The sequence below is a fragment of the Opisthorchis viverrini genome (genome assembly GCF_000715545.1).
Source record: "Opisthorchis viverrini unplaced genomic scaffold opera_v5_346, whole genome shotgun sequence".
Taxonomy (NCBI): domain Eukaryota; kingdom Metazoa; phylum Platyhelminthes; class Trematoda; order Opisthorchiida; family Opisthorchiidae; genus Opisthorchis; species Opisthorchis viverrini.
Window position 1 is genome coordinate 140,931 of NW_008752004.1, and position 22,757 is coordinate 163,687.

The window sequence follows — 22,757 nt, forward strand, 5'->3', positions numbered from 1 at the left end:
AGTAATAACTCATCTCTCAGTAGGTAGTACAGTTGAAGGAGTTTCACAAAGATACGACCAAGCCAGAGTTTTAGCACAGTCAACAGATGTTATGATGAGAAAAGAGGCCTATTGTAGATGAAGCTGATGCGAAACGGGGCACACAATTGGAGAGTGAAGTGTGAATGGAATCATCTGTTGAGAGCTCGGAATAAACGCTTAGTTTGTATGAAACAAAACAGCAATACGAATATTCAGAACGGTTTGCGTGAGGGTCACGGAGAGGAGCACTAAGGAAGCACCGCCCAGTCGTCTATACGTGGCCTCGTCAGTTGCGACGTTGCCGCATCCTCAAAACCCGAATATTTCCGACTTGTATGTATCCAACTCGTACGTCGCATTTTCGCCTGAATATGCACACGTGCAGGCACCCACATTAGATGAACGCGCCATTGCACTGGAGATAAGAACATCGCTCTCTGGATTAGCTGGCGTGTGACGGGCAAGCGCAGATCATGAGCTCAACTGCTCTGTCATTCCGGCACGACAACACACCAGTGCAACTCAATCAGGTGATCATGAGAATACAGCGCATCTGACTGTCCTGCAAATGTGTTGCAAATAAACCCGTTGAACTGGGTCTAGCAGAATACTGATTTGGCGTTGAGCATGCGCAGACGAGCACAGTCGGCGAAAATGATGTGAGCTGCCAGGCCAAACGGTCGGTCGATAGCCATCGGTAGCCCACATGTACAGTCAGGGTGTGACAACGATCCACCAGGATTCCCTATGTCAGTGACAGAAGAAAACGTTTTCTCTTTTACTGTAAGTAACATGAGTCAAAAGCCTGGTCGCTTGCAATTCTTGAGCTAATAATTAGTTGGACCTCAGCATTCTTCAGTGATAAATGAACAAATTTCAACTACATTTCAATGATTCTCAATAAATTTTAAATAAATAATGAACAAATAAATAATAGATAAATAATTTCAATAAATAAATTTCAATGTAATAAATTTCAAATAAATTATAAATGAATTTCGATAAATTTCAAACACAGTTTGCTAACTTTAAAAAACAACTAACACACGCTATTGGGAACAACTAATATCTGAATTTGACCACCATACTTATAACTCCTTCGCTGTATTGTAAAAGGGTCACAGTAATGTGATTGACTGGGTGAAGGAAAATGAGGAGGATCTGTTTTCGGCCTCTGTACAAGTTTCTACGTGGCTGGTAGAACATGACCAAACAAAGAGAGCTGAAGTGTCCGATGACCGACTGCAGCATTCCCCTTTCTGTCTTCGATCTGCGCTAGACGAGTGCTGGTGGCTATTCACATCAGGTTCATTGGAAAAAAAATGAATTTTCGGTGAAGCGTGCCGCAAAAGTTCACAATACTTGGGGTAGGAGGAATAGGCAGGGGGTACCAATCAAAATCTGCAAGATTGGACCTGGAAAATGGGAAAGTTCAAAGGTGGGTTCACAATTCAGTGGCTGTTGACCAAGACGGAGGAAATCGTTAAACATCCAATGTGAACAGAATAAAAAAAGAGGGTGTAGAGCTGATGACTATCAGGACGGTGGCTTTAGATACGGGGTGGTGCGCGGTTGTTTATCAAGCACGATATTCGGTAGATTGGTAGGTAAAAAAGGTCCGAGCCGGCCCTAAGTTTACATACTCCCCCTCCTTATCCCCAATTCATCCAAACGGTTCAACAAATAGAGTAAGCGACACTCAAGAGGGATCGTCACGTTAACCATACCGGAATAGCCAGAACGCAGCACAAAGATACGTAAGATTTCCTCAGCCCATCGGTCTTGACACTTGCTGACCCCCATACAAACAACCGAGCAAGCAAATGAAATTTCTCATACAGCAGTTAACACTGCTTAGGCCTGCCAGTAGAAGGCGTGTAACGGTGACTCGTTCCCTCTCTACCTTAAAACTCGACCAAACCTGTGACGTGGTGACTCTGCTTGTGTCAAAAGCAACCCAGCAGTGAATGTACTGTACAGACCATTCTCAAACGGAGATCACTCGATGAGTTCTCCAGGAGTTTTCCAACCGATTTGACCAGTACGTACTTTCTTGGAATCTCCTAGCTGGGATATATTTAGAACCTTTCTGTGTAAACGCCGTAAGGTGTCAATTACAACTGGGGAACTGAGACAGACTTTAATCTTATGTTGAAGAATAAGAATCATGAGGAACGTTGTGAGGACGGAAAAAATCGATACGTATGAGAAATCCAGCTTTGACTTGAGTGGATAAACGCATGGCGTTATTGAGGTAGCACGCTTAGGCAAGCTTACCTTTCTGAAGTCGTAATAAACGGAACAGTTATACCGGTAATTCTTACTATACTTACTCAGAGCCACCAGTTATCAACAGAGTGCTTTACGAAAATCAGCGTCTTTGATGTCATGCACTACCACAATCTACGAAGACAATCTATCCATGAATATTCGTGAACTGAATACATACTATTTTCATGAAGGAAACTACTCACAAGGTTGCTGAAAACACTTCGACAGCCCACGACCGGTTTCGCCCTTCTCGGATCCCATCAGGTAGGCGCAGTCGTGGGCTGTCGAAGAGTTTTCAGCAACCTTGTGAGTAGTTTCCTTCATGAAAATAGTATGTATTCAGTTCACGAATATTCATGGATAGATTGTCTTCGTAGATTGTGGTAGTGCATGACATCAAAGACGCTGATTTTCGTAAAGCACTCTGTTGATAACTGGTGGCTCTGAGTAAGTATAGTAAGAATTACCGGTATAACTGTTCCGTTTATTACGACTTCAGAAAGGTAAGCTTGCCTAAGCGTGCTACCTCAATAACGCCATGCGTTTATCAATACATACTAGTTGGAAAGGGGGAACGAACATCCTGAAGTTAGCAGTCGTGATGAAACAGTTTGAAGCAGGCCTGTTAACAGCAATACAAGAATGTCTCACATCTGAAAAAAATTGCCTCAAGCTCATTATGCAAATACATGATCCCACATCTACTACCCTAGTTCCTAGCCTTCCAATCATCTTTAACACTACAACGTCTAGTGTGAGAACTTGCCGGCTATGTAAAATATCATAGATAGAAAAATTTGCCATACCTGAGGGAAATTGAAAACATTAGAAATCTTAAAAGGTACAACATTTAAATTTGTTGCCGCCGAGATTCCAAACCGTTACCATGCGAAACTGTCGACGGTTGTGACGGGTGCGAGTGTGCATATGTGTCTGTGGTAATATGAACAAGCGTCAATGTGCACGAAATACTCTCAGTTTTAACAGGAAACTCAACTGAATCCGAGCTGAATATCCCCTTCATGCCATTCTTCGACTGATTGTTCTGCAAAAAGTTCACCTCATTTTTCAGCTGGTGCGGTGTTCGAGATATCGTAGAATATAATTTTTGGAGAAATACTACTCACAAGGTTGCTGAAAACCGTTTGACAGCCTGATACTTTTTTTCGAGCTCATGAGATGGGCACACATATCGAGTTTCCATCCTAATCCAGTTGAACCCAAATTATATGAAATTCGACTTAAACACTCATCTGCGTACCAGTTTGGTTTTGACAGGTGACTCAACTGAATCTCAGCTGAATCTTTCGTTTACGATATCCTTCAACTGAATGTGCTGCACAAATAACTTCTCATGTACCAGTCGGAAGGACATTGTAGATATTGCAGTACATCGTCTTCATGACGGAACAAACGTGCCTCTGAAAATTTTACTCGGATAGTATGGAATATGACCAGATTGAGCATATTACGCAGTATTCCCGATCAAGGGGAAATTTTGAAAGTTCAGGAGGCAACGCAAGCCGTCAGGTTTGAAAGCATCAGTTACTGTTAAGCAGAGGGGCTCAATATTTTGCGCACGCAGATGCATGTACGTGTGGCTCAGACATGCCTTCAACCCCATAGAGCGCTCAAGCGACGATTTCTAGCCTTTTGTCATTCGACGGGCCTGTGTAATAGGTCTGCCAACACCACTATGAACAGTCTAATGACGAGATTGATGGTCCGAAGAAAAAGCGACTAGTTTTGTCATGGAACTGCGCGTATTACCACACCATCATGGCCGCCCTGAGACGAGTTGATTGTGCATGAACCAAAAGATTGTTTGGCCAGCTTTTCGTGCAATCGAATTTGATCTAGTTCTACCTTACTACCTCATCAACTTGACCGATGTGGGCTTCGTCAGGCCCCATTAGCTTACCGTTCTGCCATTAGTTGTACCACCCTACAGGTATGTTAAGATATCTTCGTAGGTCAGTCTTGTTTAGCGAGTTGTACGCGAATCCGCAAACGCAACTGGTGAACAGTCTTGTTGTGTGCTTCTATGATAAATGTTGTGTGATTCATGGGATAGCGGTAGGAAACCGATCAATTTCCTTCCCAAAACATGCCTCCACTGATCTGAAAGGAGCCTCATGATGGCTTAGAGTATCGTGGTTATATCTGAACATCAATCGCACCGTCATCTGCAAACTGTTTCTTCAGTCCTAATTGTCACGTGGCTCTGTCGTATTTGGGTTAGTTTATTTTTGCGTCACTTGTTTCCTTGAGTATAAGTTAACAAGTATGAACTAACAAAGATCAAGTGAATGGAGGACTCAAACTGGCACATTCAGCTACTGAGTACTCTAAGAAGGGTGTAAGCTATCAGAAGTACTCATTTGCGCATAACTTTTGTTTGTAATCCGGATGGAAGTCAGTCTGTACTAACTGGCTGCAGATTTAGTCAGAAAACGAAGTAAGTTGGAAGACTGACCAAAAGAGCGTCATCAAGTAGTTTCCACATTTCGGGGGAGAAACTGGTTACAAGCTCCCCTCGCGTTGATATGTCTTTCAAACTGCGCAAATTTAGTGTGTTATTCTTAAAGCTTGAACTCCTTCTGGGTTAGTTTGCAAAGTCAGGAAAATCTATGAGCAAATGGCTGCTCAAATCTCTCCTACTTACCAGTTTAAGATGAATGGAGAAGCAAAGAAAGAAAACGAACCAGGCGAAGCGCCCGTGAGCGGAAAAGCGGCGCGTTTATTCTTGCATCATCGGAGAAAAATTTAGATAATATATGAGTCCTACTGTATGCCAACCGTTTATTGAGGTGAGCTGTCCAAAGCATTCCAACTCGGTTCTCTACGCAGGACTATTCTTCACATCATGAACCATTCTTATCATTTTGCGGCCAAATGGATTATCGATTTATTGGGGTCTTACAGTTAGTGTTACGGTTAGTGTAAAGATGTGAATGTTTAACATACTCTGTTAGTGCTCCAGTTGATGATGGCCATAATACAAATCAGAAGGTAGATGCACCGATGAAAGTTTCTAGTACAGTTGACAAAGGTGAAGTGCCACACGTATGAAAATAAGTACAGTGCAAAATGGGAGCAAGCCAAAAGAGGAACTTATCGTCTGTGAGAGTTCCTTGGTGAAACTCCGGACGGTGGGGACGCGTTTTCTCCGCAGTTTGGCTGTTACATGTATTCCATAGTTGTCCGTGGACTTGTGGAGAGTAGTTGACTTCCTGCTCACTGCTCGCGCGCAAGTATGTGTTGGGCCGAGTTGTGTACCCATTTATTGTGTGCAGTGTGAAGACAGGGGTTGGACTTGTGGTAGTTGACTTCCTGCTCACTGCTCGCGCGCAAGTATGTGTTGGGCCGAGTTGTGTACCCATTTATTGTGTGCAGTGTGAGTGAAGGGGTGTCGCTTCGTGTTTGATGCTTGCGCGAACATGAATAGAACTTAACCTGATGTGGTTGAATTTCGTAAGCCTGGCGTGTGGCGCAAGTGGTAGCCGCGTCAACAAAAAGGGGTGGGAAGTTGCAGTGTACATGTTGTCGGCTGAGGTTGCAAGTCGGACAGGAATGGTCACGTGGTTTGAGTGTTTGTGACGCGTGATTTGATGAGTGACCTCTACAAATACTCTCCCCTTAGCGAAGGCGATAAGTAGGTGCTGATGATATGATAGGTGAGGCTCGTGGTCGTAGGGTAAACAAGATAAAAGGCAGTCTATGTGTATGTACTAATAAAATTAGTTCCAGGGGTAAGTAGACAGTAGCCGCTACAATTCCAACACCCAAAATTTGAAACACCAAGTCGTCTTGGATGACGATCGCATTATCACCGTACTGCTATAACCTACAGGATATATTACTAAGTGCCTCTCTGATGCGCTCAACAGTGGTGGTTGCAGTCCAACTGACGACATGTACAGCAGTGAATTGTCGGATCTATTCGAACAGTTTTGCTTGTCTTTTTTTCGATGAGTGCGTTAATACTCAAACCCGTAGTATGGAATGAAAAGATGAAGAGAATGTCAAAGAAGGATCGCATAAGATTCCTTTAAGAAATTCAGTGGTGTAATCATAATGCCCTGGGAAGGGTTGAAGGTGATTCAGTTGAGGACCTGGTCCGTAAAGTCTTCAGTATGACACTCGGCTGAGATTGTGTTGAGTTCCCCATTATCACTACCTTAGTTACCAAAATGCCACTGAAACACCAACACCCGTTTACGTGGAATATCTTCTGTCGTTAAAATGCACATTGGTAGCCCTGGTTTGTGTGCAGCACAACATACTAGACAGATAGCAAGTTCAGGGTGGTGACTTTGTCAAAACGGAATGACAGTGGTGGGATTCGAACCCACGCCCTTTCGGACTGGTGCCTAAAACCAGCGCCTTAGACCGCTCGGCCACACTGCCACGACCGACAAGCAATCGGTAGACCGACACAATGTTAACATTTGTTTTCTCACTCCGGCGGCTAATAAGTAACACACAAGAATATGTTCCCACACACTCAATGTTCTTCACTGATCACACTATAGTCACGGCGTGCCTGCAAGTGTATCAAAGTCCAGCTTATACTCTTCTCAGGTAAAATCAAATCTGCAGCAATGTAGGTCGCTTTAAGGTAAATTACGTTCGCGCCTCAATTGTTACATGCTATCCCTACCTGGTTGTAGCAAGAAGGGTAAAGCAGACAGTCACTCGCTGATGCATGAGTTGAAGAAACACAATGAATTCGGCTTGATTTCATCAGGTTCACGGTAACACTGGATAACACAGAATACATTCAATCGAAACGGGCCCAGCACCGTATTCGTGGTTTTCTCAGAGTGACCGCAGAACGACTTTTCAGAACTATTTGTCGCAACTTCAGTGCACAGGGGAACACATCGGTGAGCCCGAATCGCTGACAAAATTTCCAAAAATAGTTTCCCAACCAATCGCACAACAAAGATTCACAATGGTTTTGAATAGGATATCGAAACAACGCATGTGTCTTTCTGTCGACGAATATCCATGTTGGACCACATTCGCCAGCATAGGCCTGGACAGTGCTTGAGAAGGAAGCCCACTGCTTTGAAGAGAACATTTCTCTCTCCCGTAATGTATGTGGCCTTGCGTCTTCAGTTATTTGCGCGACCCAGTATCAGTACCCTGAGTTCCGAGAGACAGCGTACACATAGTGGTAGCAACCCTCAAACGTTAGAAGCATTTGGCTGTTCATTTCCCTCCTAACATTCGAGCCCACGTTTCTGCTAACGTGAGTTACGCTGCAAGCTCTACCCAACTCTCCAGGAATGACATCCTGAGTAGTCTTAGTCCACAAAATGGTAAATCCATAGATATGAAATATTACTTTGTCTCACACTAACGCCACAAACCTTGAGAAGGAAGTTCACCGCGGTGAGGAGTGCGATTCCTCCTTTCCCTCTCCCTCCTCTCTTAAAGATTGGACAAATTCTATTATTCACTTCCCTTTCAAAATCAGGTAGTCTTAGCTTGGTGGTTCTTATTCCGGAAGTTTCCTTGCAAGCTTTATCCAGATCGCCCAAAGCCAAAAGAGGAACTTATCGTCTGTGAGAGTTCCTTGGTGAAACTCCGGACGGTGGGGACGCGTTTTCTCCGCAGTTTGGCTGTTACATGTATTCCATAGTTGTCCGTGGACTTGTGGAGAGTAGTTGACTTCCTGCTCACTGCTCGCGCGCAAGTATGTGTTGGGCCGAGTTGTGTACCCATTTATTGTGTGCAGTGTGAAGACAGGGGTGTCGCTTCGTGTTTGATGCTTGCGCGAACATGAATAGAACTTAACCTGATGTGGTTGAATTTCGTAAGCCTGGCGTGTGGCGCAAGTGGTAGCCGCGTCAACAAAAAGGGGTGGGAAGTTGCAGTGTACATGTTGTCGGCTGAGGTTGCAAGTCGGACAGGAATGGTCACGTGGTTTGAGTGTTTGTGACGCGTGATTTGATGAGTGACCTCTACAAATACTCTCCCCTTAGCGAAGGCGATAAGTAGGTGCTGATGATATGATAGGTGAGGCTCGTGGTCGTAGGGTAAACAAGATAAAAGGCAGTCTATGTGTATGTACTAATAAAATTAGTTCCAGGGGTAAGTAGACAGTAGCCGCTACAATTCCAACACCCAAAATTTGAAACACCAAGTCGTCTTGGATGACGATCGCATTATCACCGTACTGCTATAACCTACAGGATATATTACTAAGTGCCTCTCTGATGCGCTCAACAGTGGTGGTTGCAGTCCAACTGACGACATGTACAGCAGTGAATTGTCGGATCTATTCGAACAGTTTTGCTTGTCTTTTTTTCGATGAGTGCGTTAATACTCAAACCCGTAGTATGGAATGAAAAGATGAAGAGAATGTCAAAGAAGGATCGCATAAGATTCCTTTAAGAAATTCAGTGGTGTAATCATAATGCCCTGGGAAGGGTTGAAGGTGATTCAGTTGAGGACCTGGTCCGTAAAGTCTTCAGTATGACACTCGGCTGAGATTGTGTTGAGTTCCCCATTATCACTACCTTAGTTACCAAAATGCCACTGAAACACCAACACCCGTTTACGTGGAATATCTTCTGTCGTTAAAATGCACATTGGTAGCCCTGGTTTGTGTGCAGCACAACATACTAGACAGATAGCAAGTTCAGGGTGGTGACTTTGTCAAAACGGAATGACAGTGGTGGGATTCGAACCCACGCCCTTTCGGACTGGTGCCTAAAACCAGCGCCTTAGACCGCTCGGCCACACTGCCACGACCGACAAGCAATCGGTAGACCGACACAATGTTAACATTTGTTTTCTCACTCCGGCGGCTAATAAGTAACACACAAGAATATGTTCCCACACACTCAATGTTCTTCACTGATCACACTATAGTCACGGCGTGCCTGCAAGTGTATCAAAGTCCAGCTTATACTCTTCTCAGGTAAAATCAAATCTGCAGCAATGTAGGTCGCTTTAAGGTAAATTACGTTCGCGCCTCAATTGTTACATGCTATCCCTACCTGGTTGTAGCAAGAAGGGTAAAGCAGACAGTCACTCGCTGATGCATGAGTTGAAGAAACACAATGAATTCGGCTTGATTTCATCAGGTTCACGGTAACACTGGATAACACAGAATACATTCAATCGAAACGGGCCCAGCACCGTATTCGTGGTTTTCTCAGAGTGACCGCAGAACGACTTTTCAGAACTATTTGTCGCAACTTCAGTGCACAGGGGAACACATCGGTGAGCCCGAATCGCTGACAAAATTTCCAAAAATAGTTTCCCAACCAATCGCACAACAAAGATTCACAATGGTTTTGAATAGGATATCGAAACAACGCATGTGTCTTTCTGTCGACGAATATCCATGTTGGACCACATTCGCCAGCATAGGCCTGGACAGTGCTTGAGAAGGAAGCCCACTGCTTTGAAGAGAACATTTCTCTCTCCCGTAATGTATGTGGCCTTGCGTCTTCAGTTATTTGCGCGACCCAGTATCAGTACCCTGAGTTCCGAGAGACAGCGTACACATAGTGGTAGCAACCCTCAAACGTTAGAAGCATTTGGCTGTTCATTTCCCTCCTAACATTCGAGCCCACGTTTCTGCTAACGTGAGTTACGCTGCAAGCTCTACCCAACTCTCCAGGAATGACATCCTGAGTAGTCTTAGTCCACAAAATGGTAAATCCATAGATATGAAATATTACTTTGTCTCACACTAACGCCACAAACCTTGAGAAGGAAGTTCACCGCGGTGAGGAGTGCGATTCCTCCTTTCCCTCTCCCTCCTCTCTTAAAGATTGGACAAATTCTATTATTCACTTCCCTTTCAAAATCAGGTAGTCTTAGCTTGGTGGTTCTTATTCCGGAAGTTGCCTTGCAAGCTTTATCCAGATCGCCCAAAGAGGCTTTGGCTCCGAATAGACTTGATTGCACAGGGGTGTCACAAGCATTCAGGTAACATCCTCTAATTTCCCATCTCCGAAGTTTGTGTTAGTCCCTGAATCTTTCCACGGATTTTCGCTTTGAATGACAGCGCAGATGTCTGAATGTGGTCTTGTGAACTCATTCGAATGCATGATGGTAGGTCAGCCGCCGAAGCTGTCTCGTGTATCGATTTGACCGGAAATCCTACCTACAGAAAGAAGCATCGAACAAAAAACATTTGGCAGAGATTCCCTTAGCACTTCGGGTTTCGGATTCAAGTTGAATACGACAAGGCACCAGTAAGCCGCGTGATCCAACAATCACCAAATCACCACTGTCGTTTATCCATATTAGTTGCAGCAGATGGCAGACGAATTCGGATGTCAAAGCAAACCTTTGGGTTCCAACAATATTGAGGCTTGCGGTGCGCATTCGATTAAACGAGCAGATAAAGGAGGACAATTGAGGCTTAATTTCACACAACCCCTGATTAACAGTTTGAGCAAGGGTTGTGTTTGGTTCTCAAGATTGGTTGATTCAAATTTTAGACAGTCTCGTCAGCCATTGTGTGCCCGTTCTTAAGAATTCTCGTCGTTTGAAGTGATGTCGGCTCTGTCGATTGCACAGCAAACGGTGCTTTTTGTGATAAATCACGTCTTTGAAAAGCTTATTTTTGTCCCGCAAACCAAATTTAAATGAAAACGCTACGAAGACTGACCTACTGTTTTTTAAACCAAAAAGTATATCAATACAGCACCCTCTTTTACTTCCAAACATTTGAGGGAGCTTGCACTGTGTCTCAAAATATTCGTCTGCATCGGATAAGCACGTGTATCTAGAACGCTACATCTTTAGATGCTAGCAACAGAACCCATTAACCGGGGTTTTGGGTAGACCAAGAAGTTGTTCAGTGTAACTTGAATCTGTTTTAATCGGCTGAACTGCGAATCATTGTCAGCAATAGTTCAGCAAAATGCAGCAAACGTACAGCATTTTTCTTTGTTACAGAGTACTTTTCCTTTACAAAATGGGTTGTGTAACAATCGAGTCGAATCTGTACGGTGAACCATATCGCTGCGGGAAACAGTTTATATTTCACCAACTCAACATCGTCATGCAAGATTCTGCTCATTACACTTGATACTACTTTCTACGGAAAATAGTTCACGATAGAACACCCCTTTAAGATACACATTTCTACAATTTGATCGCCAAACTGAATAGGTGTTAACAATAACTTAATTTCATATTGGTGGCTCAGTGGTTACAGAGTGCCCGAACCCGATCTGTGCAATCTTGACTTCCGCTGTATATGCTTGAGAAACCTGGCAGTATCCCGGTCCTCGTGCTTCCTTCGGATAGCATGGCACCAAAAGGATGCGGCAGCTAAATGATTTATTTCACTTTCACCTTAAATGGGAGGACTCTGTCCAGCTAAGTTCCTCATCTATATACTTCATGAAATTTACCTGAGTTCACTTCTCAGATTACCTCACATAACGTATCTTGAGTAGCTATTATTATCTTGGACTATTCAATAAAGTCACATTTCCTCCTTCGTCTTATGTTTTGTTGGGTTATAACGCTTCTCGATCTATGTGAGTGGGACTCGGCTGCAACTCCGCCTGTAAAATTTTTGGGTGGCTGCTGACCTATTCCCGTATTTGGACGCGCGCATTTCTATTGTGTTTACTCAGGTTTGTAGTTGGCCGTTGAGTGTGAAGAGCAGAGCCGCTTCACGTTTCAGTTGTTAGGATATTTGCAGTATGTCTCTTCGATGGAACACACCAGTGTTATTGCAAAACATCTTTCACACCGTCTAGGGGATAACTTGCTAACCACGTTGAGCTGAGTCGCGCGTACATGCTCACCTGAGTTTCATCAAATGGGCGCACCTGCCGAGTTTTCGTCATTCCTTTGTTTTACTGGAACAATAAATTGCAAATAATTGGCGAAATACATTTACTTGCACACTAATTTGGTCGCCACACAGAATCCTAGTTGATTTCTTCCGGTACGATATTCTTCTACCGGATAGGATGCACGAACGCCTTTTGTTTCCTGTGATACAACGTCCCAGACACACATACGTCACGGATCTGACTGCCAGGCAAATTTATGGAAATTACAGCGAACTATGGATATCTCGTTACCGGTTCTATCAGTCCGAGCACTCATCATTTAGACGTGTTCTAATTTCCACCAGCATTCTTCTTCCCTGAACGGCGATTTCTACACATGTTACAGTGAGCACTCATCTGCAGACAATATAAACAAGGTTGCTGAAAACTCTCCGACAGCCCACGACCGGTTTCGCCCTTCTCGAGGCTATGGAAACTCGGGGACTGCGCCTACCTGATGAGCCCCAAGAAGGATAAAAGCGGTCGTAGGCTGTCGAAGAGTTTTCAGCAACCTTGTGAGTAGTTTCCTTTATGAAAATCTACCAACAGAGTTTTCAATCCATTGATCGAGATAGTCGCACTTTGTGAACTATTTGTCTCCTGTGATTTTGCCAGACAAGATTATGTGGGATGACCCAGAGTTACCGTTTTCGTTTTAAAGGATCCTCAAGGTTTTAGAAGAATCAATGATAACGTAATTTGGACAGTGAACTTTATTTAACTGTTTGTCTGTTTTCGCCCATTCGGTTCCGCAGTTTTCTTCAGAGCATTGTTAGATGGCACAAAGTTGTCTTCTGTTAAGTGATCTAAGTGATGTCCAAAATGGCCACTTTAACTTAACATCGAATAGCGCGGAGTAAGGTTGGATATTACTTGGGATAGCGGTTTAAAGTGTGGACGAAATTTTACTACCTCGATACAGTAGATATAGAATTCGGCTAACTGAAGTCCCTTCTGACACGAACTTACACTCCGTAAAATATCAGAAGTCTCTGTTCTCGTAAATGAAGTTGCGACAAATAGTTCTGAGCAATCGTTCTGCGGTCACTCTAAGAAAACCATGCCTTTATGTTGATCCTTTCTTGCAACGTCCAGACAGGAATACCATGAAAAGTATGATTTTGCAGCAATGAGCATGCTAACGTAATTGACCTGAATGCGACCTAGGCTGCCGCAAATTTTTTCTTACCTGAGAAGGGTATAAGGTGGATTTTGATAAAGATTTGCGTGAACGCGGGACTAAAATATGAGTACCGTCAAACTGGTAACGGTGAGCATATGTGAACATATGGTGTGTGGTACTGTTTGGCGACAAGCAGAAAACAAATGTTAAGTTTTATGTGAGTCTCAGGTTTGTCGCTAGCTGTGGCAGTGTGGCCGAGCGGTCTAAGGCGCTGGTTTTAGGCACCAGTCCGAAAGGGCGTGGGTTCGAATCCCACCACTGTCAATACGTTTTGATAGAAATTCACCCCACACATTCCAGACAAATCGGTAATGGTGAGTTGCAGATGCAAGATCACGCCGTTACTGGTAATGCCTGAATGGAGTAATAAATCCTCTGATATATGACATTACCTGTTTATACCTCGTAAGAAATGTTTGTTGCATTTGAAGCGGCCAAAATTGGTGTAGAAAATTATGAACTGTATTCGGAATTATTTTTCTCAGTGATTCACGTGGCATGGATGTGGACGATGAAGATAAAATTCCCACCCGCTTTTTTGCTTGTTCGTCTTAATCATTCAACTATTGTGTTGGTGGAATTATGTACCTCGTGGTTCGGCCAAATGTTACGTAAATTTGGTACACACGAGAGTTTTTCGAGTGTTCGGGCTCCTTGATCAGTTAGCCCGATTGACCGCAAACTAATGAGATTGCGTGCGGATTAAGATGGTGATAAAACAAGACATTGGTTCTCTCGTTTGTGAGATTCTTTCACTGAATGTGTGAGACAAACCCAGCTCATGTGTCAGCTGGGATGGGATGCGTAGTCGAGTGGCTGAAAAAGTTTGAGAGAAGGCAGGATGACCTGCTAATCACGTTGATCTGATTCGCCGACGACAATTTTCGCGCTTTGATTCGTTGGTTCATCATGTAGCCTCAGTCCCCACTGAAGATTCCCTTTTTCCACTTTGTGTTTCGGTAGATGGAACGTTCCGGATACGTATGAGCCATGAATTTGGCTGACAGGCAAATGTATGGAAATAACAGAGCCTGAAGGCCAAGCGCATATCGAAATGGCTGTGGTTCTTGTCCGTGAAACCTCCGTACAACGTGTGGGACACATCTGTATCTGCAAAGATTGAGAGTGGGATGCTTTAACACCAGGGATTTTCAGTTGTCTTCGCATAGTGTCATAGAGAACGTCATCTGCGGCAAGCAAGTTGCCATGACGAGTATTCATCTCGGACTTGGTAGCATGTAGACTGCCTTCAGGGGTCCCGAAAAAATTCAGACAGGTCTTTTAAATTGTACAATGATTTCTACACAAACATTTGAAGCGCAGATGAATCTGAGTTGATAAGCCCTGCGTTGCGACCAGTCGTGAGCGTCCATAGTTTTTTTCATTTACTCTATTTAATATCTGACTGCTGTTCAGCTCCAGTGTGCAGTGCAGAAAAGAAGACTCACTGGTAGAGAATACAACAGCTTTATTGCAACAGGCGATTGTATGCAAGTGCATGCGAATGCACAAGTTATAATTGCTCCTCGCTATTTAAAGGAGGCTTTTGACGTTGAATTAGGCTATCTGATAGGCGTTTAGTGAACACCGCTCAACATCGACCATGCTTCTATGCCTGAACGCTGAGCATAGTCGTTCGTGCTTCTGTGGCGTGCCTGAACACTCATCGGCTTTTGCTGAATTAATTGAGTGATTGACTGGTCTGACTGCTTGAGATTTTAGTAGAGTTTTAGGGTCTCACTTAGCTCCGGGCGTTCTGGGGGTTATTTTCAGAAATTTGACCTTCCTGACACCTTACGAATAGTGTGTTGGGTCGAGAATATTCGTTGCTCTTATAGGACGCTCGAACTTATCTAAGTATTACTGGTTCTAGCTTCAACGCTGGTAAACACTGTGACATATATACTATGAACAGTATGTTGCCCAGTTTAATTTCAGCAGCCACCATATCGAGCCCAGTATGGGGAAAGGTAACCCAAAAGATCAATTGTGTCGTTGGGATAGTGAAAACTAAAGAAGAATCCATGGTGTTTGTAGAACTAGACGAAATCCAACTTGGGACAATTGGGGCGGCTATCGAATCGTTTCACTATAGATAATATGCTATAGTTCTAGTTTATTTGCTGGCAAGACTCGGAATCGATCGCGAAACACACATTGGTGAGTCAGATCTCACACCTTCCACTTTGAAATCTCCGTCGAAATTGAGTGCGATGCGACTACTATGCACTTCACGAACTGGCAGAACTCGGAATCGATCGCGAAGCACACCTTGGCGAGTCAGATCTCACAACTTCCACGTTGAAATCTACGTTGAAATTGAGTGCGATGCAACTAATATGCAATTCACGAGATTGTGTGAGATTGGGCAATCGCTCTGAGGACTCACGATAAAGCCTATTTCTTGCTACCAAGTGCTTTGTACCTGTCGTCTTCTGTACTTTCGTGTGTTGTCTTTTCACATATTGTCCTGCGCTTTCCTGACCCTATGAGTTCAAACGACTGAGGTGTTCGGTGAAATATCACTCCAATCTGATACCCAGGGTCACTCTCAAATCATTAGGCTGCTCAGAGTAGTGTCGTTTTATTGCTGGTGCTTTCGAACCGCATATTCCTTCTCCTGAATTACGCAAAGAAGCAGCACAACAGTGCGTACATACAATAGATTTTTCTGTTTCTGAATATATTTCCCATAGTCTCTTTTGACTATCATACCCACCCGAATCCTCTTTGCGTCTGGCGCATTTCAGGCGACACCACCTCGGCTTGTGTACTGTTAACGGTTGTCCAAAGTCTTAGACATGGTTAACGGTTTGCTGTTTTTTAAATTTTGCTTGTTAATCCTCAGAGTTTTTAGGCATGTAATGTCGGACATACATGAAGATTAGTCAAGCCATGACGCCACTTTATTCAAGCGTATTCGTATGTGTAAATAACACTTGAAAGGCGTTTAAACTTTTCAGCTACAACATCAGAAGCTGGAATGCCGTGATCCGTTTAACGGGCGAACCGATTACACACACACACACACACACACTGGTGCCCAGGCTTGTCAGTGACGTTCGGATGAACGTCAGTAGTTTGTTCGGTTATTCAAAATGTACCCGGTTAGGCTTGTTCTGGGGGAGTGGTTGCATTCACTCCTCGAGTAACTTAGCAAAGGATGTAAAACAACATATCTCCATCACTGAATGAGACTTCAGTAATGTGACTACATACTGCTGACAGGAAGCGACTAACTAGGCAAGTAAGCTGACCTACGTAGTTGTGATATGAAACCTGTAGTCACACTATGTCTTATTAATCGAATATGACATCGGATTGCCTCAGAATGATAGGCCTGATGGGATTGCATTTGTCTTTGCGTGCTGAAGTTAACTCTTAGGATATAGTGGGACCTCGTAAGAAGTAATATTTTTGAGAACTATGCGTCATCGTGTCTATCAAAGGTGTTGCTCCATAACAGAGATGACTGACGTAGCAATAACGGTCATCTAAATTTTGCGTGCGCGAATATTTGCGAATTCTGACAGCGATTTCATCCTACAAGTGAATCCAATCTATGCTGAAAATCTTAGACGCACTGTGGAGCTGTTTTACCATTCCTTGGGATTATCAGCAGTGCGTATCTCACATCAGGGAGTCCCGAACCCCCAGTCCCCAGGTAGTATTTGAACACAGGAAGGTATAGTTTGTACAACCTTGGATTGTGCCCTCTTACTATTGGTTTCTAAACCCAAAAGGCTCAACATACCATTTGCCACATGACTTGAATGGCAATGAATAGGTCGTCAAAACCAAATAATGTAAGCTCTGTATTCACATGAACTGAAAAATGTGCTCACGCATCTATACATAAGTGTTCCATGTTCAGTAACTAGCTTGCGACGGTCGGATCAGTTTTGACGGCACAACCATGATGTCAGAGTTAGTTGGGGTGATCTTCAGGAAGTGAGTGACAGCGACGAATGGTTACCGAAGAATAGCAGCTAACTATTTTCAACTCTTTTGAAAATGCAAGATTTTCGAAAACGAAGAGCTCAAGTTCGATATCCTGCGATTGCGATGCGTCGTGCGCGCGGTGCTAAGCCATTCAGATTGTGCTGCAGAAACCTGGGCAATTAGAGAGGTGATTTTGGAATGACGCCTTTTGGGATCATCTTGACATTGACTTGGTGGTATTAGGGGTTGTTTGACATATGTGCCGAAAGACGTCATTTCTTCTAGATTGTTGGCAGTGTGGTTGAAGTCACTAGTGTAGTTCTCCATTTCGTCAGATATGGAAGGAAGTGATTTTGATTCCTGTCTAGCAGTAGAATGTCCGCATGTCATCTGGAGCTGGTTCTGGTGGAGCGATTTGGATCGAAGTAATCTGGAATTGGATAAACGGATTGTTGAGTTGGTCGATCCATGTCGTTTAGCTAACAAATCTTACTACTTATCAAAACATCAGTAAAATAATGGCAAGGAAAAAACAAAATTCGTCGGATTTGGTTTCCATAAGAGACTCAACTGAATCCGCTACTGATATTCTTCTTCCATACAGGATGTTGCCGCTTGTTTCAGTTGATAGGAAGTCTGAGATAGCGTGTCGAGTATTCTTGGCGGACTGCACTACTTATACGGTTCCTGCAAACGAGAGGTTCAGTTGGGTATCGAATTAAAATCGAATTAGTTTGTGAAGGAGTGCATTTTGTCGGTCGTTTACAATTCGATTACGAGTAGAACAAAAGTTTGGCGGAAAATCTACAGCTGAAAATATTTGGTGAGATTCAATGAGAGCGAATCGAATTTTGTCTGTCGGAATTTTTCAGAAATCTTATGAGTAGTATGTTCCGTCGAGGTATAAATATGTGGGAAATAAAAACGGAAGAACCTGTCAGGCGTTGATATTCTAGAACACCAATGTCACTGAAGCTTCAGCGTCATTGATGGATGTTTGTATCTTCATGTGGCCGGGAGGGGATCCGTGTTTGGCATGGCGTTTTGAAATAAATCATCATCGCATGAGGTTCGTTGAGGGTCTTTGTGTCGCAACTAATCATGAATTCCAAGTGAAGGGTTTATTGCTGGTAAATCCGGTTGACTGTGCATTCCACTGATTCGAACTGCTTAATTTGTGAACTTTCTTTTCTTGAAATTTGTAGGTGATAAGCACGAAGTAGACCACATTTGCTTTAGAAGAAGCGAAGAATTGCTTACTTTTTCTCACCTATGTTGGTCTTGCTTGGTATCTCCTTCGACTGCGGAAGGGGATGGACTCCAATGGGTTGGAGGCTGCACTTCGGATGAGTTATCATTCCCTTGTAACTGCAGTGGGCCAGACGATGCCTGTCTGCTCGATTGAGATTGCCGCTGTGGGGGTGGGGGGATAGGCTTTGGAACAGAAGTAATTGGAGTTCCCAACATCTGCGATTCCGCATCTGTGGTATATGGTGAACTGTCGGAGACAATGAAGGGAGAGTGTTTGTTCCACGGGCTTCTGTTATCATCTTCAGTGGACATTGGTAGGATTGGGCCGAAATTCCGGGTTGTGGCCAGTGATTTTGTTTGTGGATCATGGGAAGGAAACAGGCTATCTGAGTATGCACTTGTGGATCTTGGAAGGTTTATGGACCCAAGGGTTTTCATTGGAACTGATTGACCGGGCCACAACCCAACTTGATCGTCTGCAAAAGGCCTTGATGTGATCGGGGCTTTATGAACAGGTTTGAATGCCTAAAATTAAATGCACAAAGTTATACTAGGGTTTTGTAAAATGCAGAGATTTCAGGTTGACAAAATGAATAAACTACGTTCCACTATCTAGGAGGAACTTTGTTTTCTCGTTAGAATCACCCCGAATCATGGGACACGGAAGAGTTGATATTTCCATTGCTAGCTTCTGACAACAAAGCATTGATTATCATAGTCAGGTGACAGTGTCCCCCAAGGTCGCGTGTGAGATATGTCGGACGATGTGGCGGCACTTGGTGGATTCCATTGAACGGTTCGGTCTGGCTAATCAGGTGACAGATCATAGCTCCAATGTAACTATTTATTACCACGTACTCAGAATAATGAAACAAAGTAGATGGCTGACTGGTACGTGGACGCACATCTTACCGCTTGAATCATAACACTCATATGAGATCTAATACATATATGCTTACTCCCTTTTTCCAGGTGACTCAAAGTCAACCGTTCGATTGGGGGCTGGTCGATAATGTAGCTCACTCAATTAACAGGCTCTTGCTGAGACCGTGAGACGTTGTTATGATGTAGATAGTGTCGGATTGGTTCATGGCTGCCTCAGTTGAAATCATGTTGGCAGAAGTTCTCACATGTATCTGAACAGTGCTCCAATCAGGTCTGCTCGGCCTTATTGCTTAACCCTGGGTCTGACCAGTTGTATGGTTGCTAACTCAGCTGAGTAACATTTGAACACAAATATTTAATCATCAAGCTGAGTGGAACTTTGATGGGGACCCACTTTACAGTTGGTTCATTCGTGTTGGGAATCGACGGCAGTGTGCAAATCACAAACCATCGTACACACCGAAAAATTTATGCTTCTATCACGATAAGTCAACCAGCGGTAAGATAAACGTTTATTTAGACATCTTAGAACACTAACCTCCTGTTTGGTAGCCAACGTCAAGCGATCTGATGCTAACTAAGGCCACGGTGCATCTGGAAGGGTATGAACGACAGCATATCGTCTCCGTTTCGAAAGTTCTAGCGGTTAATCTGTTCCAGTTTATAACTGGACAATCATCTGATTTAGATTGCTAGCCAACCCTGTATAGTAGAGAACGCTCAACTATCCCCGGCTTGAACATTGCACCTGCACCAAAACAATGAAGTTGGCCAAACGTACAAGAAACAAAAAATTAACACGGGCTGTAATTAAAAATCACAAAGGTAACAAGCCGAGTTAATGAGCACACACCGTAATCTGTCGTTCGACTCCACAATGAGAGCATGAATATAACATGTAAACGGAGAATTTCATTACACTTCATCCTAACATCGGTAACGTCCATCGTCTTTTACTAAAACAACGGTTATTAACGCCTTTTTTTGGAATAATCAGGTGCTGATTTATGAAAAGCACTCATCAGGTTTTGAAATGTTGTTCAGAGTTCCGCTTACCTCCTGCCGATTAGCAAGCTGAAGAAATTCGTCATATTCCGCGTCAGTTTTTTCTTCCCCAGCTGTTCGAGCTCCGTTGGTGCTGCTCTGATAAGACACAACACTATTTACAGGAAGGTTTGTCCTCAGGCCATTGATTCTCGGAGATATATCAGGTTTGAGCTCAACTTCTGCGTAGGTGGAGAAGGACCTTGGTATTCGAAACGGGTTGCCTGAACTAGGTATCGGACGAACTGAACCGTTGCGCACGATTGGGGAATCGCGGCCCAAATAATGTTTGCTCAAGTTACTGCTCTCAGAAGACAGATCACGTTTACCGATTACAGTTAGTGAGGTGGAGTTGGGCAGGTTGTTGGGGGGCGTGGCAAATATGTGTTCTTTCTGAAAAGGAAGTTCACTCTTTCTGAATAGCCTTCATACAGCTTGATAGAATACGATCGATAAACACACTATACAAAATCAGTTGAAAAAGACTGACACTTCTTAGCAGGGTTTTACGCATGGCCGTGTTTGGCATTGCATGATCGGTCCACGTACTTGCAGTTACCAGTAGATTTCCGCAGTCAAGCTATTTGTCAATAGGGAACATGGGTGCTTGAACAGTATGACACGTTTAACCCTAATTAGAATGTTTATTTCACTGGCCGACACTTTATCGGTAAATTCTGATGGCTTGATTAATTCCATTTCGTCCAACTTACCAAAGTTCTCCTCGTCTCGGGTGGTTGTTTTAACAACGCAGTGACTTGCATCCTTTCATCTGTGTTGTAAGTAGTATGTATTAGGTGAAATTTCCTTGAAGTTTCAGGGGGGTTTGGTAAACACTCGGTGGATTTATTTCTGGGCAACTTTTCGCTTTTGATACAAAAGCTTCGTCAGGCCAAGTGAGTAAGTAATTGGGTTGATTGAGTTTTAAGGCAGTCAGGGACTGGGTGTTCAGTGTGATGTTCCTGTTTGTTGGTTAGTGGGGTTGACTAAGATTTACGATAGATTGGCTGGGGGGATTCGTTTTTATGATGAACCCGGATTTTTTCGTCCTTGCTTTTTCAGTCTAGGACACCTTAATGGAAAATTCCTCTTGGGGTCGTTCACAGATTTCGTTCACTTGTGTTCGTCAAAGGGTGCCTAGACAATTGTTTTGGGGATGTGGATGGGATGGTTAATTGGATCTAACTGCACTTGGATTTTGTACTTTTAGACACAGACCATTTCGCTGATAACTGCACACCGCCTCGTGTCATCTCGGCTGATCTAAGACCGCTCTCCACACGTTTGCAAGTTCATCCCCTCTATTGTATTCACACTGGGATGCTTGGCGAATTCCACCACCTCGGCCACCAGTCGCTGTGGTGTGAATCTTAAACCCCGTCTCAGGATGTCCACATTTTCTAAATCTATTCTATACCCAGTGTCTAGAGCACGCCCTGCCATGGCCGAATCTTTGACTAACGCCTGGTTATCATCTACATTTCTCTGTGGTCTATTAATGGAACGCTTATGCTCACCGATTCTGGTGTGCAATTCCCTGGCTGTCTGACCTATATAAACCTTCGTACAGTCATTACATTTTATTTTGTATACACATTTCCTAGTCCTATCATCTGGAAGACGATCCTTCAAATGCACCAACACCGAGCGTAAAGTCTTCCTCTTCTGGAAAGCTACTCTAATGTTAGCCGTATTCAATACCCTTCTAATGACCTCTGATGTTCCTGTTTTGTATGGAATGACCGCTGTTCTGACCCACTCATTGTTGGGTCTTGGTTTTGGCACCAATACCAGTCTTAGTTGCCGCCTAATTAAATTCACTGGGTATCCGCTATCTTCAAGTCTCTTTTTTACCTCAAGTTGTGCTGGTCTTCGTTCGACCTCCTCCGTACACAGTGCTATCACTCTCCTAAACATCGCTGAAGCAATGCTAGCAGATGCTGCTTTTGGATGTGCAGAGGAGTAGTTTAAGACCGCACCGCTATCTGTTGATTTCCGGTATACAGTGGTTTTTAATTTCCCACCACTTTTTTGTGTCATGCAGTCAAGGAAATGTAGTGTACCCGTTGTGGACTCTAGCTCCATGCTAAACTTAATGTGAGGGTCCAAAGTGGTTAGATATCGAAAGAATTCGTTCACCTTGTCCCGCTTTATCACAACGAACGTGTCATCTACTTGACGCCAGAACACCCTTGGTGGACACTCGAACCCGTTTAAAGCTTTCTGCTCACAGGCTTCCATGTACTTGTTGGCCAAAATCGGGGATATTGGTGGTCCCATCGCTAAACCTTGTTCTTGAGAGTGTATAATTGAGTCAAAAACAAAATGACTGAGGT

General features: G+C 43.6%; 1 protein-coding gene across 1 annotated transcript; it reads right to left on the minus strand.

Moving 5' to 3' along the window:
• Positions 1 to 18,507: 18,507 nt before the first annotated feature.
• T265_10218 (hypothetical protein) lies at positions 18,508 to 21,674 on the minus strand (the record flags this gene model as incomplete). Its single annotated transcript, XM_009176527.1, has 3 exons — positions 18,508 to 19,017; positions 20,434 to 20,814; positions 21,636 to 21,674. 3 exons carry the CDS (start codon positions 21,672 to 21,674, stop codon positions 18,508 to 18,510), a joined length of 930 nt encoding a protein of 309 aa, XP_009174791.1.
• Positions 21,675 to 22,757: the final 1,083 nt, after the last annotated feature.